Raw genomic sequence first — 27,759 nt, forward strand, 5'->3', positions numbered from 1 at the left:
GTAAACTCAGTAAACTGAAGAGGCTGAGCCCATGCCTCCTCTAGGTGTCTTTATTCTAGCTGGGATGTGAATACAGGTCAGAACAACATGACACATCAAAGCCCTTCCACCTGCTTCAACAGGAAGGGTGTATAGTGGGTGGATGGCAGTGCCAGACCAGCTTCTCCCAACAGCCTTGTAGTCCAGGCCAACTACCGGTGGTGAGCTCTGGGCAGGGAGGGGCAGGACCATGCAGTACATATGGTGAGAAGGGACATGAAGGAGCAGTCAGTAGGGCCCGCGGCTGGATTTATTCTATTTTGGTGTCCCGCTGCTGCTTGATGAAGCCGATCAGTCCATTAGTGGAGGAATCATGGGAGGTCACGGCAGCGCTGCCCTCCAGCTCTGGCTCAATTTTCTTGGCCAGCTGCTTCCCCAGCTCCACTCTGTAAGGGAAGGGTGGAAGAGGAGGATGAGCCATATTCTAGAGACAACCCAAAAGCAGCACAGAGATTCCTCAGCAACTCACCCCCACTGGTCGAAGCTGTTGATGTCCCACATGATGCCCTGAACGAAGATCTTGTGCTCATACATGGCTGCAGAGGAAACAGCAGACGGTGCCTGTTAGGGATCCTTTCCTTCCCTCCTGTTCCCCATCCAAGTGACCCCAAGCCAGCCAGCCCATCCTTTCTCTCCCCACTCACCGATCAAGGCCCCCAGAATGAAGGGTGTTAGCTTGGTGAACACAATAGAGTTGGTCGGACGGTTTCCTTCAAAGACCTGCAGGAAACAAGAAATGTCCTCAGCGATGGGAAGAGGCTCTGGAGCACTCAGCCCTAAATGGGGTGTCTATACACAACCCTTCCCTCAAGGCTCGGGGGTCTCTGCAGAAGAGGAGCTGGAAAGATTCTAAGAGCAAAGGTGGTGGATGACTACAAGGAAACATTGTCTCCCGGACCCAACAGGTCCAAGGCACTTAGAAACTCAGACCAAATCCTACCACAGAGGAGGAAAAGAAGACAGGAAGTCCTGCCTCTAAGCTAGCTGCAAATAACAGCTGCCAGGAAAGGGAAAATGAGTTTTCCTCCAAACAGTGACACTAAGTCTATGAACCACATCCCAGGACCAGAGGCACAACCAGGAAGAGGGGATAACAGATGCCATGTTTTTATGTTGTTGTTCATTAACTTCTTATGCTTTTTGTTCTATCTATCTACCTATCTACCTACCTACCTACCTACCTACCTACCTACCTACCTATCTATCTATCTATCTATCTATCTATCTATCTATCTATCTATCTATCTATCTATCTATCTATCTATCTATGGTTGCTTTAGATAAGCTTGGTACGGGGAGTGGCACTATTAGGATGTGAAGCCTTGTTGGAGTAGGTGTTCACTGTAGGCATAGTTGCTTGGGAGCCAGTCTTCTCCTGTTTGCCTTAGGAATAAAAGGTAGAACTCCTAGCTCCTCCTATACCATGGCTACTTGGATGCTGCCATGCTGCCTGCCTTTATGATGATGGACTGAACCTCTGAACCTGGGTCATGGTGTCTGTTCATAGCAGTAAACTCTAACTAAAACACTATCTGTTAATATAATCTATTTATTTCTTCCCTTCCTCCCTCCCTCTCTCCCTACCTACCTATAGAAAGAATATAAAGTTGGGTGGGTAGATGGATCTGGGAGGAGTTAGAGGAAGAGAAAGAAGATTGCCAAAATATACAGGGCATGGGAGAAAGTCCCCAGGCTAATTCTGGTCCCCAAGCTTTTGAAGAGGAAGGCACTCCACCCTAGAGCGTGGGACATTTACTCTGGGGGAACAGACCTCCAACTGTGTAGGACAAACAACCATGAGACCCTACCCTGACCCTTCAATCCCTCTAGACCCTAAGGCTGAAGTTGAGGAGCAAAGCTGACCTTGTGTGGTAAGAGTTTCTCCAAGTCCTCTGGGCTCTTTCCCGCAGCCTGGAGCTCCTTCCTGGCCTCTTCAGGCAACTTCCCCTTCATCAGGGCCTCCGTCTGGGCCAAGAAGTTGGCCAGGAGGATCTGGCAAGAGAGACATACAGTTACAGCAGCAAGCACTGACAGAGACTGCCCAGTCGATCTCAGGTGGCATTAGCATTCCAGCAAGGTCCACTCGCTGCATAGCTCAACTGGAGTGGGGAAGGAGGCCACATGGGATGGCACAGGAGGGTGACAATGATAACTATTAATTTTTCTTTTAGCGGACAGAACCCAAGTGTCCTCTGCTAAGCTACAACCATATCCTTTCTTAAAAATTGAGACAGGTCATTGCTCAGTTACTCACGCTGCCCTCAACTGGCAGATCCTCCTTCTTGGCCTACGATCACAGGTGTGTGCCACTTCACCAAACTGCCTAGCAGAATATTCAGTACGTGATAAGGGGTCCTGCTAATGATTATCTTTTAAGACTTTAAGAAGGAGAAGCATTGACTCCCCTTTCTAGTTGAATCAAGTCAACAGTGCTGTAACCATAGTACAGCAGGCACACGCCTTCCAATCCCTACACTCAAAAGGCCGAGGCGAGAGGATTACTAAGTTCAGGGCCAGCCTGAGTTGTATTGTCTGACCCTGCTGCAAAACAAAAGAAAAAAGGACATTCAGCCACCAGTAAGGAGCCAGAATGTTGGTCCTCAGAGAAGAAGATCCTGCCAGAAACCTGAATGAACATGTTTTTTCCAAGTATTCTAGGCTTTAACTTGTCAAATTGACTTCGCCTAGCGTCACCTGAAATGGGAGTTTCAATTGAGTCTGCCCAGTTCAGACTGGCCTTTGGGGGACTGTCATGATTGTTAATTGATACAGCAAGGCCCAGCCCACTGGGGGCAGCACCATTCCTAGGCAGGACTCTGTAAGAAAACTAGCTAAGCATGAGCCTGAGAACAAGTCAGCGAACAGCAAGTCACCCATGATCTCTGCTTCAAGTTCTTCTCCTGGCTTCCCCCAGTCATGGACTGTGACATGTAAGCCCCTAGGGCTGCTCTTGCTTAGTCTTTTCTCACAGTAGCAGAGATGGAACTAATTCAGACCAACACCTTGAGTTTGGCCCATGAATTTTATGAGACAGGAACCCAGCTGGGCTTCTAACTCTGGGAACTGAGATAACAGACTGTGTTTCAAGGCAGTAAACTTGTCATCTGCTGTGGCAGTGAGAGAATTAATCTAACTGCCGAGCCAGGCAGCTGCAGGAGGGCTGCCCCACAACACCAGTCCAGACAGGCTTCTTACCTTGTGATGGAGACCGTTCCGTATGGGGTGCTGTGTCTGGACAGGGATGAGGAAATCACAGGGTATCATCTTGGTGCCTGTTAAGGGCAAGGGGACAGTGGTCATCCATACAACCCTAAGCCCATGGAAGCTACCCAAGCAGCCTATAGGAAGCCACTATCCTAAGCAGGAGGTCCCTGCTGTCCCATCCTCAGTCTGGCAGGCATCACACCCACTTGCCCAGGACAGACGGACCCTACCTTGGTGGATAAGCTGGTAGAATGCATGTTGACCGTTGGTCCCTGGCTCCCCCCACACGATGGGGCCTGTCTGGTGGTCCACCCGGGCCCCGGACTTGGTGATATACTTTCCATTGGACTCCATGTCACCCTGGAATAAGAACAAAAACTCAATCCTCTACCTGTAAGATTTGCCTGTCACAAACTGCCTGGACCCTTCCTGGGGTGCCTAAATCAGCTTCATGTGGGGAATCCTGTAAATGTGAGTCCTCAGGCTCCTGAGCTTTGTGCTAAAGACTACTATAAGGACCACAAGCATGAGAAGATGGGCCTGGAGGCAGGAGGAGGATCTCCTTATTTGTTCTTCCTATAGGTGGCCTAAGGAAACCCAGGAAGACGGCCTACTGCACTCTTGACCCAGATGACCTTTCAAAATCATGCAAATTGATAAGTCAAAACTTGTTCACTTTCAGAACAACTATGAAGATGCTGGGAAGACTGTTGCAGGATATTTGATCACACTGTGAACCCCAAGACTGTCGTCACATTTACTGAGAAAAACATGCTTCTAGCTGTGGTGTGGCTCAGCCCTTGGCACACACCTTTAATCCCAAACAATGAAGCTAAAGTTAGTTTGTAGAAGGAAACACTCATGTTTGAAAGTGATGTCTGACTGACTGGCAGACAAAGTGACAAATCAGAGAAAGATTTGACAGGGTAGGATACACCCAACTCTCATGAGAAGACAAAGGAAAGCTCCTTGGAGAGAGCGCAGAAAAAGGGCGCAGTTTTATCAGGAGAGTTTCACAGAGATAAGTTACAGAGAGAGAGAGAACAAGCTAGACACCGGTGAAGACAGAACAAGCCAGAGAATGAAAAGGAGCCAGAAGATTAGAACAGACTGCCAGAGTTAGTATGAGACCAAGCAGAGCCGTTCAATAAGAAACTGAGAGAAGCCGGATTGAAGCAATCAGCTGGGAGAGGAGTTTGAGCCCCAACAGCTGAGTTGAATCAGTCAGCCAAAGATCAGAAAGAATTAGGAAGGGGTGAGCTTATTCAACAGTAAGTCTCAGAGGCTAAAAACATTCTAGGCCTAGTTAAGATTGTACGGAGGCTAGAAGCTTCCAGGATTAGGCCTAGGTTAGCAGATGGAGGCAGTAAACCTCGGATAAGATCACTCAGACAAGTAAGTCACATTTATAGGAGATGGCTCAGTAGTTATAGAGTGCTTCGGGCTCTTCCAGAGGATCCAATTTCAATTCCCAGCACACACATCAGGTAGCTCACAACCACCCAGAACTCCAGTTCTAATGGGTTCCATGGGCACCCCGCACTCATGTGGCATTCACTCACACAGACACATACAAATACACATTCAAGGAAAAGGAGAGAGAGGAGACTAAGCAGGTAGGCATGCCCAGACCAAACATGGACATGGGGTCAGAGGCCCCAAGGGTGCTAATTTTTGTTGCTTGTGCTTACAAATACAGAAAGGTACGGCTGTAAACTCTCTGGTCACCAAACATATCCATCCAGGTGGAAGAAGTACACCTGGGCCACAATATAAGTCACAAGTCCCAGCTCACACCACCACCCAAGAATAGCAATGACAGGAGAGAGCCAAAGAGAGACATGCCCACAAGCAAGCCAGGGCGTGTCTGGACAGGGCACTTCTCACAGTGCTGAAATAAAGCTGACAACATGGATGGAAAAGGGCTCGGTTACCAAGATGAGCCATGAATCCAGCAGCAGAGATGAACCACGGCCACACCCAAGCGCAAGGCGAGGCACTGAGACCTGCCACTAGACCTCCCAAAGCATAGCCCAGGGGCCGGTACCTGCTGGAAATAGGCAGCGAAGCGGTGCATGTACTGGTCATAGGGCAGCATGGCGTGGGTCTCACAGCCGTAGCAGTTGATATACCAGACGCCCAGAAGAGCCAGCAGGACAGGGGCATTCTTCTCCAGGGGTGTCTTGAGGAAGTGCTGGTCCTGAAAGAACAGCAAGGTGAATGGGGGCTGAGCAGCTGTCAGGAGAGGAAGGAGGGGCTGTGACCTACACACGTCTCAGGCCACCCAGCACTCACCATCCAGTGAGCCCCGGACAGCAGCTGCTCGAAGTGGTCAAAACCTGTGACACAAAAGCAGCATCAGCAGAAGTGCCACCCCTGTGTCCTCCCGGAAGCTGGTTAGTTTCTTCTGGAACCAGGAAAAGTGGGACCCGGGAGAAGGAGGGAAAGAAAGCCTCTCTCTTCAGAGGTGGCCCTGAGCATGATACCAACCCTATGGTTCTTTCTCCCAGTACTAAAAGATAAATGTTTGCAGGCAGAAGCGAGAGGCAGGAAGCCTGTGGGCTAAGCAAGGCATTCATGGATAGAACATCAACCTCACTCTGCAATACTGCCTCCTGCAGGCGGCTCAGGGACACACTCACCCACATGCAGAGCGATGGAAAGTCCAATGGCGGACCACAGCGAGTAGCGGCCACCTACCCACTAGGAGAGAAAGAAAGGACATTGAAGTAGGGCAGGCACACCCTCCCCCCTCCCCCCTGCCACGCCTGTCCCTGGAAAGCCACTCTTCCACGGGTACAGCTTCTAGGGCTTGACGAAACCCAACTCTTCCTAGGAAGTCAGCAGCCCAGTGCTGGTGACCCTCTACATGGGACCAATCAAAGCTACAGCCATAGAGTAGAGAAGTTACCATGGTTGGCCTTTTCTTCCTGGCCGACCAAAGGCCTTAAACCTCTGCCATCCGTCAGCTCCTGTCTCTTCAGCACTGGCAGACAGCTTTGCCTTCTCAGTGTTGACAAAGCCAGGGCTTCATACCTGTGTGCTTCAGCTGCCTCCCCATGACCTGTGGTTGTTCCTACCTCCTCGGTGCTGACGGAAAGAGCTCCCGATCTGTGCTAAACCTTTTTCCTCAGATGCCAACCTACATAGACCTTCATGCCTGTTCACAATCCCATCCCCTCAGATGCTGGCAGACCAAGCCCTCATACCCGTGCACAACACATACCTCAGACACAACTTAAGAACTTTATACCTGTGCCTACCTTACTGCTGATGCCTACAGACACTGATGGTAAATTTAGTTCCTCATACCTGTGCCACACCTCATCTCCTCAAGCACTCATACTTCTACTGAACTTACCTTTGAAACACTGAGAGACCCAGGACCTATCCCCTCAGACACTGACAGATCCAGAGCCTCATACCTGTGCCTCCCCTGTCTCCTCAGACACTGACAGACCCAGAGCCTCATACCTGTGTCTCTCCTGTCTCCTCAGACACTGACAGATCCAGAGCCTCAGACCTGTGCCTCCCCTGTCTCCTCAGACACTGACAGACCCAGAGCCTCATACCTGTGCCTCCCGTCTCCTCAGACACTGACAGACCCAGAGCCTCATACCTGTTCCTCCCCTGTCTCCTGAGACACTGACAGATCCAGAGCCTCAGACCTGTGCCTCCCCTGTCTCCTCAGACACTGACAGACCCAGAGCCTCATACCTGTGCCTCCCCTGTCTCCTGAGACACTGACAGATCCAGAGCCTCATACCTGTGCCTCCCCTGTCTCCTCAGACACTGACAGATCCAGAGCCTCATACCTGTGCCTCCCCTGTCTCCTCAGACACTAACAGACCCAGAGCCTCATACCTGTGTCTTCCCTGTCTCTTTGATCAAGGACAGACTCACTAATTCATACCTATGTCTAAACTGTCTCCTAAGTTATAGACAGACCCAGAACCTCATTCTCATACTTACCCTGTCTCTTTGGTCACTGACAGACCCCAAGCCTCACACCTGTACTTACCATCTCCCTCAGACACTGACAGACCAGTGCTCATACCTCTACCTATCCTGTCTCCTCATAAACTGACAGATCCAGAACCCCAGGCCCATACCTACCATGTCTTCTTGGTCACTGACACACCCAGATCTGAGGCCACTGGTCCAGATTAGACACAGAGACTAATACTTTACCTACCATGTCTCCTCACACACTGACAGACTCAGAGCCTCAGACCTGCACCCATTCTGTCTCCTCAGACACTAACAGACCCCGAGCCTCAGACCCGTGTCTCCCTTGTCTCCTCAGACACTGACAGACCCAGAGCCTCATACCTGTGCCTCCTCCGTCTCCTCACACACTCACAGACCTTGAGCCTCTTACCCATGTCTACCTTGGATCTGAATAAACACTCATCCAGAGAAGCACCTGAGTGGTATATACAAGAGTCCTGTGGCAAGAGTAACCTTTTATTTTTTTATTTTATTTTATTTTTATGGTTTTTCGAGACAGGATTTCTCTGTATAGCCCTGGCTGTCCTGGAACTCACTCTGTAGACCAGGCTGGCCTTGAACCCAGAAAATCCACCTGTCTCTGACCCTCAAGTGCTGGGATTCAAGGCATACACTACCACTGCCCAGCCAGGAGTAGCCTTTTACAACAGAGACTAAAAACTCAAAGGAAAGAACAGGAGCAACTTTCTTTCTCAAGCCTCTCAGGCTGACACAGGAATAGAACGCCACTAGCTGTAAAGGAGAGGTGCTAAACCACATATCTGTTATCTGTTTGGATGTATCTTCTGGAGATCAGCTCTGCCTACTGATATACTCTGCACCTGGCTCCCCTGCATGTCCTTGGTGAGCCAGGGCTGTGGAACATGATGTTGACCATGGCTCTTCAGACCATACCCAGAAGGCCAGAAAAACATGCCTCACCTCACCAGACCACACTCCAGATGGGCTAGTTCTGCTTTACCTGTATGTGATCCTGGGCTTTCAGTTCTTCATATCTACCTGACCCTGAATGCACACACTCTGTCCATCCAACCGGCCAGCTCCACCTACCTGCCCTAATGTACTTTCTTCCCCAGGTTTGACTATGACTTCATGCACAGGCAGTTTTGTGAACTCGAGCCTCCATGGATCCTCACCTGCTAATCTCACTCCAGATTGACATACCCAAAAACCCAACCTCATGCCAGGCAAAGGTTCCACAAGCCTTACCCTAGAGACTGACCTCCATGTTCTCGTGCCTGGCCACATTTCAACTTTAACCAGGTGAAGTCTCACACACTGGGCATGACCATACCTGGAAAATGCAGAGATGCCCACTCACGCCACACCTTAAGTCCCTAGCTCTCTCCTCAGACATTGACTCCACTCACCTTCATTTCCTCACACAGCACCTCAAAGACCAATTCTTCTTTGGCTCCGAGGCCTCACCTGACAGATTGGCTCTGTCTACTTTACTCGGCCAAACTGACCTGAGAGAGGATTTACTAACAGCGGTGCCTCACATCAACCATCTCTTTACCGGTTCCACGGACGAGGTTACCGGATGTACTCTCACTGCGCTTAGCCAAGTCCGGCAGACTTGGTGTCCGAGCACCGGTCTGACCTCAGCAGCCTCTTCCATATCTTACCCGGGAGGCCAGGGAGGCCAGGGAGGCCAGGAAGCAACCTCGTCTGCCAGCTGTACTGTACACACCTGTAAGGACCTGGCTTCAGTGTACACACCTGTAAGGACCTGGCTTCAGTGCTTTCTAGATGCATGCACTCTCCACCCCTTGATTCCCACTAGGTGTGAGACCCCAAATCACCTACCTGTGCACTACCAGAACTGTGTAGGAGTCACCTGACCACAAGCTTTTGGGCTGGTTTCAGTCATGGCACTTCAGTCCCTCTATCTGTGAGACTTAGCTCCACTTGCCCCCCTCCCATTTCCTGTGATGCTGGGGGCTGACCAAGCCAGGGAGCTCTATCTACCACCCCTGCACCTTTTGCTTGCCATATTCTACTTACATGTGCCTAGCCCAGCTCCTCTGGTTCCACGGGGAAACCCAGCCACTCACTATTAGTCACTCAGTCGCTCCTGAGACCTCAGCCATGACACCACATCAGAGCAGACCCCACCACACGCCTGAACGAATGTTACTTGCCAAATTTCAGGGTTTCCTGCTTCCGGAGTGTGACTCTGGCCTTAGCTATCATGTTCTCTCTGAAGACCATGGTCTCCTGACCTTTATGTTTCATGAACCTCCTGAGCTGCACCCTACTGACATAGCCCCTCAAGTGTCCCAGCCTGTGTTTGACCTATCCATCTGCCCCAGGCCTTGCCTTTTAAATAACCCGCCTATTCCTGCCCTCCTCATAACACCACCCCGATGCACCGGATGACAGAGAAGAGCCTGTGACACCTTGGAAGATCTGGCAAGGACGCTGAGGCCTGGGGTCACGTCATCTGAGCCATCAGCTCACTACTATCCAATCCTCTCTCCACAGAAGCTACCAGAGACCCTGATATGGGCACATTTGAGACCACCCAGCATCTTCCTACATGGCCAGGCAATGTATTTCCACAAACCCTTCAGACCTCAACTGCTAGAACTATTCATTTTTTGTTGTTTAAAAATAAGATCTTATGGCCGGGCAGTGGTGGCGCACACCTTTAATCCCAGCACTTGGGGAGCAGAGGCAGTCGGATTTCTGAGTTTGAGGCCAGCCTGGTCTACAGAGTGAGTTCCAGGACAGCCAGGGACTATACAGAGAAACCCTGTCTTGAAAAACCAAAAAAAAAAAAAAAAAAAAAAAAAAAAAAAAAAAAAATCTTACTAGATAGGTCTGGCTGGCCCAGAACCCACTATATAGCCTAGGCTGGCCTTGAACTTGTGATCTTCCTGTCTCAAGCACCTGAGATTACAAAGATGTATACCTAGCTAATGTCATAAGCTAGACTCTCCTGATCCCACCCGTACCTATCCTCACTCCTTTTCAGACCCAATTCGAGCTCCTGTGACTTCCGCCATGACTACACACACACCTCAGAGACTCCATCGTCTGAGGAAAGATAACTTGTGAATATCAGTCTCAGATGCCAAAATCAGTTCTGGCCCCAAGAGACTCTAAGCTCAGCAGCATACACGTGCTGGGTCCAGAAGCTAGACACACCAGGCCATGTCAGATCAGACCGCAGCACTCACACAGACCTCACTGGACTGGCCTTGACGACTGGCCCTTCAGGCGGTGCAGCACTCCGCTGCCTGACATCTGTCTCACCTGAGAGACTAACTCCAGATGCTCAGTCCTGCTCCTGGGCTCCGCACATCATCACCTCCATTCAGCAGTGCCCATCCACACCCGTTCTCACGCTGTTACGTGTGGCCTGACCCACGAGGTCTCCACTCCCAGCCCTGCCAGCCCTACACTCCTGTTCGCTGCACCTAAATATCACTCTTTGACCCTGCCCACAAGACACAAATTTCTGTCACATGGCAGCAATCTTCAGTACAATGGGCAGTTACAATGGACGTCCCATTCTGTTGGGCTCCCAGGCTAGCAGGGGGCCCCTGCTCCTTCAGCAGGTAGGGAACATTTGTTAGAAACCAGTTTCCCAACAGGGGTTCCTCATCTGAACCACGGCATGTGTGCCAAGGATGGTAACAACTGGTCCATCTACAAGGGAGTCAACTCAGACACAATAGGTGGTGTAGAACAGTGAGGCAGCAGTCTCTCCTACACATTAGACCAACTGTGGCAGTACATGCCTGTAATCTAAGCACTTGGGAGGCCAAGGCAAGAGGATCGATCACAAGTTCAAGACCAACCTGAGCTATATTGTGAGCTACAGGTTAGCTTGGACTACATAGAGACCCTTGTCTCAAAACTCCTTTAAAGGGGGGTGGGGAGCAGCTCAGTGGTCGAGTGCTTGTTTAGTGTGTACAGATCCTAGGCACTGAAAGAAAACTATTTATTTATTTATCTAATTTTCAGATAGGGGGGTTTTAGAACTTTCAAAGCAAGGTTACCCATTGGCTGGTGATGCTAACAGGAAAAGAGCCTCCAGTCCAAAGGCTGGTGGGAAAATGCCCTACCTTCTTGGGTATACTGCAGATATGTCAGAGAATACACCTCTGCCTAGCCACACCCACAACAGTAGCCCTGCACTCTGAGGACACACAGCATACCCACAGTAGCCCTGCACTCTCAGGACACACACTATAACCACACAGTAGCCCTGCACTCTCAGGACACACAGCATACCCACACAGTAGCCCTGCACTCTCAGGACACACAGCATACCCACAATAGCCCTGCACTCTCAGGACACACACCATACCCACAATAGCCCTGCACTCTCAGGACACACACCATACCCACATAGTAGCCCTGCACTCTCAGGACACACACCACACCCACAGTAGCCCTGCACTCTCAGGACACACACCACACCCACAGTAGCCCTGCACTCTGAATCCTCACAGGGCTGCAGAGCTCAGGCCGGTTGCAAGGCGGGCTCCTGGTCAAGCCTGGCTCAAGTCCCCAGAAATGTGCTTACAGCGTGATCTGCACGCAGGTCTACCATCTGAAGTGGGGTTCACTGTGCAAGCTGCCCAGACTTCAGCTGTTCCTGCAGGTCTCTTCTCAGCCTACCAGGCCCAGGACCTGCCTTACCCTGCCCTTTGGCCTTTATAGACCATGGCTGCAGCCTGGAGAAAGGTCATGCCTGAGAATAACTCACCTCGGCTAATCGAGAGGGCAGCGGTGGCTCTGGTTACCTCAGAGTGGGTGCAGCTGGAATGCACCCAGGGGAGTATCACTTCCCGTTGTAAACTAGGAACTTGCCCACAGACCCAACCTCCCTCAGGGCCTCTCTGCCTTTCCCAGAGGGAGACAGACATGCAGCAAGTGCTCGATAAATGCTGACCTGACCTCATAGGCCCCTCCTGTTGGCTCAGCAGCCAAGACTCGGCAAAGGACACACCAAGCACACAGCACAAAGTGCCCATACTTACATCCCAGAACTCGAACATATTTTGAGGGTCAATTCCAAACTCTTTCACTTTGGCCTGGAATATACAAAGGAAGAGGGGTAAGGGAATATCTGTTAGAGAGTCAAGAAGAGGAGCTGCAGGGAGGGAGGAATGACAAGCTCCAGGAACCCCTCACTTTCCTTCCAACCCCAGGAAGTAGGCTCTGAGTCGAGGGTAACACCCAAGATTGCTCACTCAGAACTGTCCACCAAGTTAGCTCCCCTCCGACAAACCAGGAGTCCTAAGCCTACAGAACCTCCTCCTGGTGTGTAAGAACCAGAGATGTAGATCAACCCTTATACCCTGTCCTCAACATCTGGCACTCAAACCCAGAGGCCATTCCCCAGACCAGGCAACAAAGCCTGGGCTATGGCCTAGCCTCCCTCCAGAAGATGAGGCCACCTGAGAGATCCCTAAGGAGACAGCCTTGTTCTCGGACCTAGGCTGTGGGCAGGCCAATCCAGACGCCCGGTACCTATGCTCAGTGGAGATGTCCACTGATAGTATGAAGGCAGACAAGGCGCATATTAGCAACCCAAGACATCTGGCCGGACCCCACCCTTTTGGAGGGTGAAGTGGGAAGGAGGGGAGGCAAAGGGTGGTCAGAAGGACCAAGGTGTGTTCATGGTTCCCAGCTCTGCCTTGCACTGCACTGCCACACGGCTGTGCTTCCGAGAGCAGCCCTCACTCTGATTGCTGAGCAGTGCTGAGCGTCCCCCACCTCATGCAGGCTCAAGGTCAGGCCAACTGTGAGATGGCAGACATGATCGGGGCTCTAATCCCATTATCCTCACCTCACACAGTCCTAGGGTAACCAATCTGGAAGTTGGCAGGAAAGCATTCATTCTCTGCCCTTGCATTAGACCTGAGGTGAGCTCCTCACACAGACATCAGACAGCTCATAACCAACTGTAACTCCAGTTCCAGGGTATTTTATGCCCTCCTCTGGCCTCTGAGGGTATCTGCAAGCCCACATTTACCTACCCCACCCCATAAAATTAAAATAAATAATTACAAGAGAAAAGTCATGGCAGGCAATGTAGCAAATGCCTTAATCCCAGCACTCAGGAGGCAAATGTGGGTGGATCTCCGTGAGTTTGAGGCCATCCAGGATAGCCAGAGCTATACAGTCAGTCTCTGTCAAAAAAGTTCTTATCTAAGGCTAGCTAGATGGCTCACAGTAAAGGCACTTGCTGTAGAAGCCTAGAGATTGGAGTTTGATTCCAGGAACCCACATAACAGAGGCAGAAGAGAACCACAAAGCTGTCCTCTGACCTCCACTGGTGTGTGTGTATGCCCACAGATATCATGTACACACACCTGCAAAATAATAAACAATTAATTTAAAAGAAGTTACATTGAGGACTGGAAAGACGGTTCAGTGGTTAAGAGCACTTGTTCTTAGAGAGGACCCAGGTTCAATTCCCAGTAGAGTGGTTAACAACCATCCCTACCTCCAGCCCCAGAGGAGCTAATGCCTTTTCTGATCTCTATAGACAACTGACATGCATGTGGTATACAGACATACATGCAAAACATACACATAAAATAAAACAAATAAATCTTAAAAAAAAAAAAAAAGGGTGTAAGGTGGTGGTGTAGGCCTTTAATCCCAGCACTCGGAGGCAGAGGCAGGTGAATTTCTGTGAGTTTAAGGCCAGCACAGTCTACAGAGAAGTTCCAGGACAGCCAAGGGCCATACAGAAAACCTCCAAAACAAAACAAAACAAAACAACAATAACAACAAAAAAGCACATTCATTTACCAGGCCTAACAGCTTTAGGGAGGAACAAGATTTCTGCACATCCTATGTGGGTAGGAGCTCTTGCATCAGTCTGGCCTGGGAGATGGGTGAGGACATTATCCCACTGACTGCCTGCCCTTCCTCAGGATTAGAGACTGAACGGAGAAAGACCAATCACCTCTCAGTGAGCCTTCTATACCATCACCCCAGCCATGACACTACCCGGAACCAGACAACTGAGCTTGGTGGATTCTAATTTTCTCATGGCTCGGGCTTTCCCATGAGGGCATGCAAAATTAGCACTCACCGTGTTTGTAGACAGGGCAACAAAGTGCTTTGCAACTGCAGACGGCTACAAGGAGAGAGAAGCAGATTATACCAAACCCATCCCAGAGGGGCCTCTAAGGGTGGGGATGCCCCATCAATGGAGAAAACCAGATTCTACACAGGACTAACTATTCTCTCTTTTTGGCCCTGAGGCAGTTATAGGAACCCATAAAAGGTCAAGGTCAAGAGGGCACAAAGAGGGTGGCACATGACTACAATCCTAACACTCAGGAGACTGGAGCTGGAAGATTGCCATGAGTCCAAGACCAGCCTGGACGACATAGCAAGACCCTGCCACAAACAAATAAAAAGAAAATAAAAAGCTTGTGGCTTGTATAAGGGCCACAAGCAAGCCTGCCCATCCCCCCTCAAAGGCACACAGGGCCAAGGACTAAAATGACTCCCAGTGAAAATGGGTGTGGTTCCTGGGAGCAAAGATGATTCCAAGGACCAAGGGACTTAAAGAAAGGATCCTCAGTCACAACATGGAAACTATTAAAAATGAATGGAAGAAAGAAAGGGCTCGTAGACAGGTTCTGCTAAGGCCAAAGCTCTGACAAAAGGAAGCCACAAAGGCCTTCTCCTGTTTATACCTCAGCAGAAAAAGCCACTGGGGGTGGGGAGTGGGGAGGAACATAGGACATGCACGCACCTCCCTCCAAGCTCCATCTGTGGGAGAACTCAGAACACACATACCCCCACCACCTCCAAGAGACCCCACCCACTCACATCCTTGGCAGCTCCCAGAAACCACTCCTTTGCTGTCTCTGCATTGGTGATGGTCTCCTGAGTGGTAAAGGTCTGTAACGAAACACGTGGTGGTCAGCCCAGTCCAGGGTGGGCAGCAGAGGGCACACTGGCTACTGGTTAGCATATGGGCAACACTTACTAGAGCCACCCACAAGCATATATCACAGCAGTGCGTGCGCCCAGCAGCCTATCATTACCTCTAGGTGTGGAAGGCCCCACTGAAACTCCCAGGCATCTCCCAGAGAGGGGCTGAGTAGACGCTGAGCTTTCTAATCCAGCCTAGGCGGGATCTCACAATTCGGATGGAAATTCTACTTTTCAAGTTTATTACATTTATTTAATGTGTGTGTATGTGTATGTGTATAGGCATAACAGTGCCACAGTACATGTGGTGGAGGTGAGGAGACAACTTTTTGGGAATAATTCTCTCCTACCATACGACACAGGATCAAACTCAGGTCATCAGGCTTAATGGCAAGCCCCTTTACCTGCTGAACCATCTTAGATAGTCCTCAGATGGACTTTTTATTATTTGTATTAGGGTACACAAGGTGTACAGGATAATAAACACTTATATTATCAAGCCAGGGCTCTGAAAGCAGAGAGGCATAATAAACATGTCAGGTGTGGTGGTATATGCCTGGATCCCCAGGGCTCGGGGCTGGGAGAGGGGGCTACACCCAGCTAGTAAAGACCCTGCCTCAAAACCCTGAAAAGGGAGGGTGGGGAAGAAACTGAGGAGGGAGAAGGTAACAGATGATCTGTTAAGAAAGAAGTATCAGGGGCTGGAGAGATGGCTCAGTGGTTAAGAGCACTGACTGCTCTCTCAGAGGTCCTGAGTTCAATTCCCATCAACCACACGAAGCTTACAACCATCTATAACAGGATTTGATGCTCTCTCCTGGCATGTAGGTATACATACATACAGATCAAGCACTCATACACATAAAATGAAATAAATAAATAAAAGGAAGGAAGGAAGGAAGGAAGGTAGGTAGGTAGGTAGGTCACTCAGCACTTCGGAGGCAGAGGCAGGCAGACCTCTGAGTTCCAAAACAGCCAAGGCTACACAGAGACACAGCTAGGGGCAGTGGGGGGAAGGTAGTTTCAGACACATGTTGGTGACAAGGACCTGTCTGTAATGTACTTGAGCAGGTGAGGCAGGAAGTAGTTCAAGGTGGATTACAGTTTGAATTGAAGGCCAGCTGAATAACTAAGAGAGAGTCTGTCTCAATACAAAAGGCTGGGCATGTAGTCCAGTGGTAGAGTGCTTACCTTGCTTGTATGAGAGCCTGAGGACACACACACACACACACACACACACACACACACGAAAGCACACACATGCAGGCAAAGATCACATAAAGTAAGGGGGTACTGCCTATGACAAGAGTCCAAACTGAACAGTTCGGGTTTTTATTAGGTGAGCCTCATTTGCTGCCGCCAGACAAGGAAACCATTTGAGGGCATCTGTGCTAACCAGATCCACAAAGCCCCATTCACTCAGATTCCTTCCTGAGACTCCATTGCCGAGGGCAATCCACCCATCCTCCCCTCCCCCAGTGCCATACCTTGGAGGCAATTATAAAGAGGGAAGTCTCAGGGGACAGGTTGGCCAATGTTTTGGCAATGTGGGTCCCATCAATGTTAGAGACAAACCAGACGCGGGGACCTCCTTTAGAGTAAGGCTTGAGAGCTTCAGTCACCATGAGGGGTCCCTGCAGGAAGAGAGGGCAATGTTAGAGAGTGACTGTTCCCAACCTTCAGCCCATCCCAGGGTGAGCTGGGCGCTCCTTACCAGGTCAGAGCCTCCGATGCCAATGTTGATGATGTCCGTGATGGATTTGCTGGTGTACCCTTTCCAATCACCACTCCTGACCCGCTGTCACAGAGGCAGATGTGATTAACCCAAATGCACAGCTCACAAATGTCATCCCTCCTGTGTTGTGTCCCTTTATCTAAATGACAACTGCTAGGCCCTGTCAGGAGCCTCTGGCAGTCACAGAACCAGATCCCTGTCACATTCTGTGACATTATCCTAGTAGTCCGTCGCACACTGTTTAAACAGACTCTAGGAGTAATGGGGCTTTCTTGTCCCAGACTTTTCAATGTTTATTTCAAGTGGCCTCCAAACTCCCTGTCCCAAGGCAGGCTGGCTTCCTAACTCCGTGGCAGAAAGGAGAGGCCACCTCTTTATCTCATGGCATAAAAATGCTTGCCCAGGGCTGGAGAGATGGCTCAGTGGTTAGGCTTAAGGGCTACTCTTCCACAGGAGCCAGGGTCGGTTTCCAGCACCCATGTAGCAGCTCAGAACATGTGAAACTACGATTCCAGGGATCTGATGACGTTTTCTGAGCTCCACAGGTGCCACACACACACACCTGGGACACTTGGCGCACAGAAGTGCACACAGCACTCACACACACTGACAGAAAGCTGATATGTACTGATCTAGTCTCTCACTTGGTGACTGTAATGCAACTGCTTCTGCAGGGCTTCTCCTATCATTTCTGCTGAGTATCATAAGCACCCGCTTTGATAACATTACTTTGCTTGCTCAACCAACTGGGCTACTCCAGCTGCTCTGCGGGGATGTTGTAAACACCCAATTTAATGATGTTTTGCTATCTGTTGTTTGTAACTTTTGCTTGCTACATACTTAGTAAATCCCACTTACTCAAAGACCAAAAGCATGTGTACTGTAAACCATTCTCTGAGAACATTCTTGACCAGATGGCCTGTTAGGTCCTCATTGCCAAAGTGGGACTCACAGTGGTCTCACAGTGACACTCAGCCAGAGACCAACTTTTTGATCTTGACTAGGGACAAGCAACCAGCCAGTCTCTATGCAGAGATACAAATAAATGTGGGCCAAATCCTGGGCCCTGCACATACTAGGCAAGTACTCTACCACTGAGCTTAATCCCCAGCCCATATGGTTTGAGACAGTCTTATTATGCACATAGTCCAGGCTGACTGTGTACTTGGAGTCCCCTGCTTCAGCCTCCTGATTGCTGGGATCATAACCTGTGTTAGTACATGCAGCTCCTTCCAAATGATTCTTCTTTTTTTGGTACAAATCCTTATAGTAGAATTCCCACTGTGCTTAACAGTGCTGGCTTGTGTCCCTGCAAAGGTGCTGTAAAGATGACTTTGTGAATGGGAAGCTTGGTCATAACAACTTCTGCTTTGCTCTCTGACTCCTCCCCTGATCAATGTAGTCTTTTATTTTTGGGCATAACTGTTTTGCCTGTGTGTATGCACATCTGTGTACCACAGGTGCACTGTGCCTGTGGAGGCCAGGCGAGGGTATGAGATCCCCCAGAACTGCAGTTACAGATGGCTGTGAGCTGCCATGTGGGTGCTGGGAATTGAATTTGATTCTCTGCAAGAGCAGTTAGTGCTCTTAACCACTGAGGAAGCATCTCTCCAGCCCTCTGATTTCTCTCTTCAAACAAGTCCAGCTACCACGCTGGGAGGACACTCAGTCCTGGGACATGTGGAAATGAACTGAGGGTTCCTTCCAACAGGCAGCACTAACTTATCACTCACAGAGGGAATCTTCTAGAACTGACCCCTTCAGAGAACCACAGCATGGGCCAACACTCTGACTCCACTGTTAAGCAGCACTAGTAAGCACAGAGCCCCATGCAGGTAAAACTGCTCCCCAGCTTCTGACCCAGACACACCATGTGAAATCGCTGTGTTTCCTGTTGCTGTAAGCTGAGTTCTGGTGTGAGTCTTCCACAACCATAGAGAACTGGTGCAAGTCTCAGGACAGGGTCCTAGTGAAAACCTCAACCCTGGCTGGAGAGACAGCTCAGCAGTGGAGCACCAGCTGCTCTTGCAGAGGACCCTGGTTCAGCTGCCAGCATCCACATGGCAGGCAGGTCACAATCATCCGTAACTCCAGCTGCAGGGAATCTAAGCCTCTCTACTAACCTCAGGGGGTATTATATGCATGCATACACATACTGCAGACACACACAGGCAAAATACAGAACACACAAAATAAAATTCTTGAAACTTAAAACAAATTGTGTTTGTGGTAGTTTATGCCTATAATGCCAGCATGCGGGCGGCTGGACTGTCATGATTCTAAGACCACTGAATCTCTAAACAAACAAACAAACAAGCCAAACCTAACACTGACAGAAAGCTTTAAAAGTAAGTGAAACCCTAAAAAAGATTAGATACCCCTGAGGAGGCTGCTGGTATAGGTTTAAAGAAAAGATAGAAATACTCTCCGGACCCTATACCTATCGGGTTGCCTTGTCTGGTCTTGATGTGATCATACTGTGGCCTGTTGTACTGTGTTTGGTTGATCTCCCTGGGAGGCCTGGGGAAGGGTGGATCTGGGGGAGAGGGGAGGAGAGGGTATCCAGAATAGACTGGGGGGAGGGCAGGGAGGGAAAGTACAGAGAGAATGTAAGATATGAGAAGAATTAAAAAAAAAAAAAGAAAAGACAGGAAATATTGCTGGAAATTGTAAGGTGTATGCCTGTAATCCCAGCACTCAGGAGGCAGAGGCAGACACACCTCTGAGCTCCAGGCCAGCCTGGTATATAGAGTGAGTTCCAATATAGCTAAGACTATGTTAAGAAAGCCTATCTTGGGCTGGAGGGATGGCTCAGCAGTTAAGAGCACTGACTGCTGTTCTGGAGGTCCTGAGTTCAAATCCCAGCAATCACAAGGTTGCTCACAACCACCTGTAACAGGATCCGACGCCCTCTTCTGGTGTATCTGAAAACAGCCACAGTGTACTCATTTAAATAAAATAAATACATCCTTAAAAAAACATACAAGCAAATACACAAGACATGAAATAAAATATTTTTTAAAAAAGAAAGAAAAAAAAAAAGGAAACCCTGTCTTAAAATTAATCAAAGAAAAAAAAAATCTTTGTTGGGCTAGAGATGTAGCTCAGTTGATAGAGGGCCTAGCTAGCATGTACTAAGTCCTGAGTTCAATCCTTAGCACTGTATAAACTGGGCATGGTGGCTCACACCTGTAATCCCAGCACTCCAAAAGGAAAGGAACCTAAATCCAATGTCATATCAAGTGTGGAATACATGAGACCCTGTCTACAAAGATCTTTTAAAACTTCAGAGAAACGAGCAGGGCATGGTGACATACTTTTAATCCCAGCACCCAGGAGGCATACAGAGACAGTTAAATCTCTGTGAGTTTGAGGCCAGCTTGGTTTGCAAAGTGGTTTCCAGGACAGCCAGGACTACAGAGAGAAACCCTGTCTTAAAAAACAAAACAAAACAAAACTAAAAAAATCAAAACCAAGAACTTGAGAGAGGTAAGGTAGATAGACACAAATGTTCAGTCAGACACAGGGAGGTTCCCAAGTGGCATCAGGGTCCCAGTGGCCCTCAGTGGCTCAGAAGCAAAAATGCAAAGGAATTTATCTTGGGCCAGTGACATGACCTCCTGAGCTCATTCCCTGGGAATCACATGGTGCATGAGGACTGATTCCCACGAGCTGTACTCTGACCTCCACATGCACTGTGGCACATGTATGTGGTGTACAAATAAATACATGTAAGATTATCAGGTTCTAAGCTCTATATAGACCTCATAGAAGAAATCCATGCATACAGCTACTGTCTGATCGACCGCTCCACAATAAGCTTCTTCCTGAGTCTTTTAAGATGCATTAAGCTTTTGTAAGAACTACAGTATCTGAAACTGTATCTTCTTGAACTGAATGGAGCTAAGTGAGGAGATATACTAGATACTTAAAAGAGACCTTTAGACGACTTCCCACAGACAGTAGGAGGCTGAGAAGACTAGGCAGCTGTAAGCACAGGCTATATTTTACCTGGAGAAAATGAGTTTTAGGAAGCCAAGGGCCTTAAAGAATCATTCCCAAGCCTTGAGAACGAATTAACTGACTGTTAAGCCATGGAATCGCATGAACCAGCTAGGCATGGTGGTGTATCCCAACACTTCTGCCACTCAGGAGATGGAGTCAGAGTGATCAGGTGTTCAAGCCAGCTTCAGCTACACAGTGGCAGTGTCTCAAAAATGAAACAAAACAAAAGGAAAAATCCCAACCACACCAACAGGACTATGAACTCTTCTGTCTTCCCCGTCTCTGTAAAGTGGTCCTACATCAGCTCCCCCATGCCTGGCTCATTACCATCCGGTGGCTGTCTCTACACCTCATCTTCAAATGAGGGATGGTATTCCGGAGTTGCATGAAAGGAAACAGGTTTGTGTATACACGCACCTAGCTTAGTTGCCCCTATACTTCTGTCTGCTACTGTAATGGGTTATATGAGGCCTCTGGAGAAAGTGAGTGGGGGTTAGTTCTAACCCTAACCCCAGGCTGGCTTCGAACCCAAAACAATCCTTCTGTTTCAGCCTCCCAAGTGCTGAGATTATAAGTGCAAACCACCACTCAGATTGTTAAACCATCTCTGTGTGGATGTAGCTCAGTGGTAAACACTTGCCTAGCAAGCCAAAGCCCCAGCTTCTATCTCCAGGAACACAAGTAAAAAATTAAAAGATGGTATTAAAACTGCCATGGGAGGGCCCTGTGTGGTGGAGCACACCTTTGATCACAGTACTAGGAGGCAGAGGCAGAGGCAGGGGGATCTCCATGAGTTCAAAGCCTCTGCTCTAGGCCAACCAGTGCTACTCCATCTCAAAACAAAAACTGCCATGGAGAATGTCCTATCAATTCCAGTAGAACAAAAAACGGTGATAAACTTGTGGGTTAACTAGATTATTTTTATGTGTATCCGTGTCTTCTCCATGTATGTATATGCACCACATGCATGCCTGGTGCCCACAGAGGTCAGAAGAGAGCACTGGATCCACTGGAATTAGAGTTCTAGACATTTGTCTCACTCACAAGCAAGTACTTTCCCCTCACACACACAAGTTATGAGAGAAAAACACATTTCTAATATAAGTTCACACAGCCTTTCTTCCTGTATATGAGGTATTAGGACACACACCATTGTTGTTTTGTGTTTTGAAACAGTGCCGCCACAGTACCCCAGGCTGGCCTCCTGAGTGCTGGGTGACAAGGTGTGCTACCTACCATGCCTGACCAATAATTAACAGTACAGCAGGACAATACAGCCACAGTTACTGACAATTCTGACAAATGAGGGGAGGCTTTCTTTTGGTTATTTCTCCTTTACTGTGTGATACTTTGGATTTAAGTAGCAATCAGGTCAAAGTAACTGGGATATCCATTGTTTCAAACAGTTACCATTTCTCTTTACAAGTGCTAGCCTGTCGCATGCCAGGCTCACTGGCCCGGACCTGACTCTCCCACTGCTGGGACCAGCAGAAGCAACACTCTGCCTGGCTGTATTATTCACTTCTGAGAGGACCAGTCACAGGAAGTAGAATTCCTCACCAGGACTGTCACTGGCCAGCAGTGTTTTGTTTGTTTTTTCATTGGGTGTTTTGACTTGAGACAGGGTCTCCCCACATAGCCCAGGCTGGCCCAGGACTGGCAAATCTTCCTACTTCAGGCTCCCTGTGCTAGGATTACAGGTATGATCCACCATATCCAAGCTGTGCGTTTTGAACTAAAAATACCCATCAGTCTAGAGCCAGCCAATCCAACAGCCAGCTTTAAGGGGGTGCCATCCTGCAACAGCATTGGAGGGGACTAACACTGTGCTGTCCACCCAGCATGCCTGAGCTTACATAGCGTGATTAGAGCACCTGGCTCCCACTCTGCCACACATACAGCAGACAGACGGCCAGGAATGCCCTTCACACTCAAAACATTAGGGACATTCTGAAACCCAGAGTCCCACCGGGGGTTCCTAGCTTTCTTCATCCCAGGAAGCCATATATGCAGGTGTTGCCAGGCCTTTAAGATAAATGCTGCTTTCAGGTCTAAAAATGGCTCTTGGCCAAGGCAAGCCGACTTTGACCAGCCACATGTGGGAGCAGCTGCTCTCAGGCACAAGTCCAGAATGCTTACAGCTGACCAGATGATCACTCTCTGAGCATGCCCAACCCATACAGACACACGCACACATCCACAGCGCCCATGCACCACCCCTGCACTCCAGACCTGATAACGTCCGGCAGACAACCCTTGCAGGATCACCCTGGGGAATACACACCGAGGCCACAAAGGTTTATGTAGGTTAAGTCAGCTCGTCTCTAAGGTAATCCATACTGCCTCCCACCCCCACCCCCATATACCCAGATAGATGAGGTCAGCTGGGCACGGCATAACATGTCTTTAATCCCAGAACTCGGAAGGCAGAGGCAGGCAGATCTCTATGAGTCCGAGGTCAGTTTGGTCTACACAGGCCAGTTCCAGGCCAGCCAGGGTTACACAGTTAGACCCTGCTAGGACAGACTGACAGAGGGAGGAAGGAAAACAATGGGGTATGTGTATGGTGTGGTAATGTGCACTAATACGGACCCAGGCCATGCTTTCTATTTTTATACTGCACAGAAGCTGTGGGGAGGGAAGTAGGCTGCAGCTCCGTTGTCAGCATGCTCTCCTATCACATAAGCCTCAAGTTTGACAACCTCCACCCAACGCCCCCCAGCACCATGTAACAGGTTGTGGTGGTGCGCACCTACAATCCCAGACTTTGGGGGACGAAAAGAGCGTGCTCAGTCTGAGAAGAGCTGAGGGAAATTCAGGTCTTGGCAGAGATAGCAGGGTCAGCAACCACACAGGTCACCCCCACCCGAGGCTGCAACACGAACTAAGTCCTGCCTCTAGGGAGAGCACACATACACACCGGCAAAGACACAGGGGTCTAGGCTAGCATCAGCTTACCTGGCAGAAAGACTTCATCTTGTCCAGAACCCTGTTCACCTCTGGCATCACATCTTTGCCATCCACCTTGATGGGTGTGTTGGACCGGTTCCGAAGGGCCACATGCAGTACCGCCCGATCCTAGAGATGAAGGTCAGAGAATGAGGAGCACCATAGACCCTAGAGCTAGACTGGTCCCAGCTGGGGAAGGTACAGTGTAAGTCAACCTTCTGCACAAGACAAGCAGGTCCAGGCATCCATTAACATCATCATCTTATACAGAGAGCCTGGGAGTGAAAACCATTCTGGGACTCTGAGGATAGGAAATCCTGTGCCCCGCTTGTATGCTGTGAACAGTCAGAAGCAGACACAGAAGGACCTGATCATGCCTAAAACAACCCCTAAGGGCCTGAAGGACCCCAGAGCATGAAAGGCCTGACTGAAGATGTGCAATGTATAGTGGTGACGAAACAGATACGGCCAATAAGCTCCTTCAGCCATAAGCTCAGCCTTCCTGAGGAGAGAGCTTCTTGTTTCTGGTACCTTCTAAAAATGTCCCAAGGCCTCAGGATGTGAAGCAAGAGGCAACAGAAGCTCCCCTCACCAAACAGTCTCACAATTGCCACACACTAAACCAAAACAGAGGTCTGTGACAGGTGCCAAGCGGCTCACCTGGCCACAAAGGCAAAAGGGCCCAGGCAGCTAAAGACAATAGCAGCCTTGGAAGGAAGCAAGTATAAAGGCCCCAGATGGTCAGGAAAGCAACTTCAACCTAGAGAGAGGTTCCCACCGTGTGAGAGGGTCTGAGGCCAGCCCACCTACCCTATGTATAGAGAGAGGTTCCCACTGTGTGAGAGGGTCTGAGGCCAGCCCACCTACCCTGTCTATCTAGTCTCACTCCTTCCCATTTCCTTAAGCAAATGCACACCCTTCCCTCTCAAAGGAAGACCTCCTTGACTGTGGCCTCCCTCACAGCACACAAGCCCAGTGGTGTGAGATCAGCTGCTTCTCACTGCACCTCTGACCTCCAAGCCTTAGATTCCTCACATGTAAAAAGACTCAGGGCTGAAGAGATGGCTCTGCAGTTAACAGCACATACTTGCCAGGTGATGGCGGCGCACACCTTTAGTCCCAGCATTCAGCAGGCAGAAGCAGGAGGATCTCTATGATTTTGAGGCCAGCCTGGTCTACAGAGTGAATTCCAAGAGCAGGGATATACAGAGAAACCCTGTCTCAAAAACCAACCAACCAAACAAACAAACAAAAAGAGCAGAGTTGGATTCCCAATACACACCCTGGGTGGCTCCCAATCATCTCTAACTCCAGTTCCAGGAGAACCTGACAGTTCTATAGGCACCTGTACTCATGTACGTATACCCACACATTCATAATTAAAAGAAAAAAAAATAGACACTGATTTTTGTTTGTTTTCTTTTGAGGGGAGGTTGCCAGGGCAGAGGAGGGATATGAAGGGACAGGGAGATGAGTGGGATTGTGGTACATGATGTGAAACCAAATTAAAAAAAAGGGAGAAGAAGTTAAAAAAGAAAAACGGGGTGGAATTCAAGCCATTCAATAAAATAATTATTTTCTAGAAAAAAAAAATCAACACTAAAAATTCTCAGTGTTTACTATGCCTGCAGGCTTCCACACCAAGTCCAACCCCTGTCTTACCCTCACTTCTTATTTACTCCTTCTGTCAAAAAAATCTTTGGTGACATGATTCTTCTTGTCACTAGAACAACCTGCAGCGAGGATCCATCAGAGTATCAAGGTTGAAGTTCTCCAAGGAAACGTCTCAGCAAGCCTTAAGCAAATCCCTCCCTTCAGGCTTGGCTTGTGCCCCTCCCTGGACACCAGGAACTGTGCCAATTTGCCTGCCAAGTCCAGGCTGCCAGTCTCAGAGAAGTCACACCCCAAAGCTCTGCACACACACACCCCAAACCCCCCTGCCCCAAAGGAAAGCCTTTAGCACCTTCGTGAGGCAAAAGCATTGCTTAAGAGTAAGGGTGAAGACACAGGGCAGTGCTGATAACGGTCTGACGAGCAAAGGGAAGGAAGAGGGGCGAAGGGGGCTGGGGGTAAGTGCTTACCTCGGTGTAGTTGATCTTGGAACCACTGAACATGTTGTCCCGTGCAGTCTCCACGCCTCTGGACTTGGCCTAGGAAGAGAAGCCACTGAGGCCTTGTATCCTATCCTCATTGGCTATCACCCCCCAGTGAGGCTGACAGATATTTGTTCCTAGCTAGATTCCTTTTCCACAGCCTTCGAAGAGTCTCCTCAAACAGCAGGGCCTGGAGACCCCTGGGATACCACTCCACACCTGGACCTAGAACCCAAAACAAACAGCAGGACCCCACACCCAAACCAGAGATCACGGTTCCCCAATCAGAACATTACCAGGTCCACCAGCATCTGCATCACCTCCTTGTTCACAAGATTCTTGGAGTAATCCACCAGAATATGCCCATGGTTGGTGTTGAGGTTCAAGCTGTAGGAAGATGCAGAAGCTGCTGGTCACACCCCAGCCACAAAGGCTGACCTGTAGCAGTGCAGTGTGGGAAGCCATGCCACAGAAACAAGGTGTAGATAGATCCTGGGCCAGGAGCATGGTTTAGGTGGAGGACGGTGCAGCTGCCTGCAGAAACGCAGAGCTTCCCCTGCAAGCTCCACGTCTCAGCCTTACTAGGGAACACCCATAGAGAGGTATCAGGGACTTCCAGTGAGGAACCACAGGTGGTCATCCCATGTCCCGCGCCTCCCAGCATCAGTGACAAGGCCTGGGGACGCATCACATGTAAGATTTCTTCCACCCTCCCTTCTATTTCGCAGTCGTTCACAGGTCTCTCTGGCTCTACTCCGTGCCTCCGCCGCTCTATTTTTACACCGTGGCTCCCAGGAAATCTCAGCCTACCCACCCTGCCCGACCAAAGCCCACTAGGAGCAGGTGGGAAGAGACAGCTCTCTCGTGCCTGTCGCGCCAGCTACGGCTCCTCCTCCTCCTCACGGGTGGTTAGAAATCGCTACTCAAATGGCTGAGACTGAGAGGCGGGGGCGAAGGGATCCCCAAGGAGGAGCCGATTCCTCCTAATGACTAAGCAGCCTCGGCCCTCCGGCTAGCACGCGGGTCCCAAGTACCTACTCCAAGGAGGCATCAAGGACAAAGTGCGGCCCCAGCCTGGGCCCTGCAGGGCGGCTGGGGGGTCCCAGGAGCCCCGACATCGTGCGTGCACCTGAAGTGGTTGAAGCGCTCCGGATCCGCCTCAAAAAGTTCGCGCAGCTTGAGGTTGGCAGAGTTCGCGCGGTGCCACTCCAGCAGCTTCTGGAACTGCGGGTTCCGGGTGAGCGCAGCCATGGCGGGACCAGAGAGGTACACGGAGCAGGAAGAGCGCGGAAGAAGGAAAGAGGAGCGGCAGCGCGCAGCAAGCCAGCACCAGTGCGTGCAGCGGCCTTTATGGCGCAGGCGTCCGGTCCCGCCCCTCCGGGGCCCGCCTCCGGCCTGCCTCGGCCCCGCCCCGCCTCTGTCCTCCGCGCCCGCTAGACGACCTTGCCAGCAGCTGTAGATCTGGGGGCCTCTTCTGGCTTCTCTGTAACACCAGTGTGGCCAGTTGCTAAGTTCCCTGGCTGGCTTCTGCCCGGAAGTGATTTGAAGGGCAGAGGCGGAGTTTCTCATGCCGGGGCCGCTTGCTTCTTTCAATCATTCATGTATTCAATTCAGCAGAACTCTACGGAAGGCTTTCCTGGTTAGAGATAACACTAAAGCAAGTTGTGGGTGCGTAAGCCAAATAAGTAAATAGAATTTATGGGATTTCAGAGCTGGCAAGTGCTCCCGAAGAAGAGGCAAACTGGATGAGGCACGAGAGATGAATCTGTGGTTAAGAACACAGAGTTCTCTTGCAGAGGATCT

At 49.8% G+C, this 27,759-nt stretch overlaps 1 protein-coding gene and 1 long non-coding RNA gene across 2 annotated transcripts; both read right to left on the reverse strand.

The window, feature by feature from the left end:
- On the reverse strand, window positions 1-27,413 carry Gpi (glucose-6-phosphate isomerase). The gene is made up of 18 exons (XM_031386168.1): window positions 27,086-27,413; window positions 26,253-26,343; window positions 25,945-26,013; window positions 23,873-23,992; window positions 16,889-16,972; window positions 16,662-16,808; window positions 15,070-15,141; window positions 14,321-14,365; window positions 12,252-12,305; window positions 5,886-5,946; window positions 5,539-5,582; window positions 5,291-5,443; window positions 3,474-3,603; window positions 3,235-3,311; window positions 1,903-2,031; window positions 684-759; window positions 509-575; window positions 1-425 (listed from the first exon to the last, which is right to left on the reverse strand). Exons 1-18 carry the CDS (start codon window positions 27,205-27,207, stop codon window positions 290-292), a joined length of 1,677 nt encoding a protein of 558 aa, XP_031242028.1. The 5' UTR covers window positions 27,208-27,413; the 3' UTR covers window positions 1-289.
- LOC116102017 lies at window positions 6,104-9,935 on the reverse strand. Its single transcript, XR_004122972.1, has 2 exons — window positions 6,767-9,935; window positions 6,104-6,668 (listed from the first exon to the last, which is right to left on the reverse strand). It is a non-coding gene; the product is annotated as an uncharacterized LOC116102017 (long non-coding RNA).
- Window positions 27,414-27,759: the final 346 nt, after the last annotated feature.

This window comes from Mastomys coucha, unplaced genomic scaffold (assembly GCF_008632895.1).
Source record: "Mastomys coucha isolate ucsf_1 unplaced genomic scaffold, UCSF_Mcou_1 pScaffold21, whole genome shotgun sequence".
In the NCBI taxonomy this organism is placed as follows: Eukaryota; Metazoa; Chordata; class Mammalia; order Rodentia; family Muridae; genus Mastomys; species Mastomys coucha.

Bases quoted from the DNA above. Each gene is read 5' to 3' on its own strand.
- Gpi (XM_031386168.1), bottom strand. From the start codon at position 27,207: ATGGCTGCGCTCACCCGGAACCCGCAGTTCCAGAAGCTGCTGGAGTGG. The intron at 2,032-3,234 runs GTAAGAAGCCTG...CTCTCTTGCCAG, and splicing joins GGAACGGTCTCCATCACAAG to ATCCTCCTGGCCAACTTCTT. The intron at 760-1,902 runs GTCAGCTTTGCT...TGTTTCCTGCAG, and splicing joins AGAAACTCTTACCACACAAG to GTCTTTGAAGGAAACCGTCC.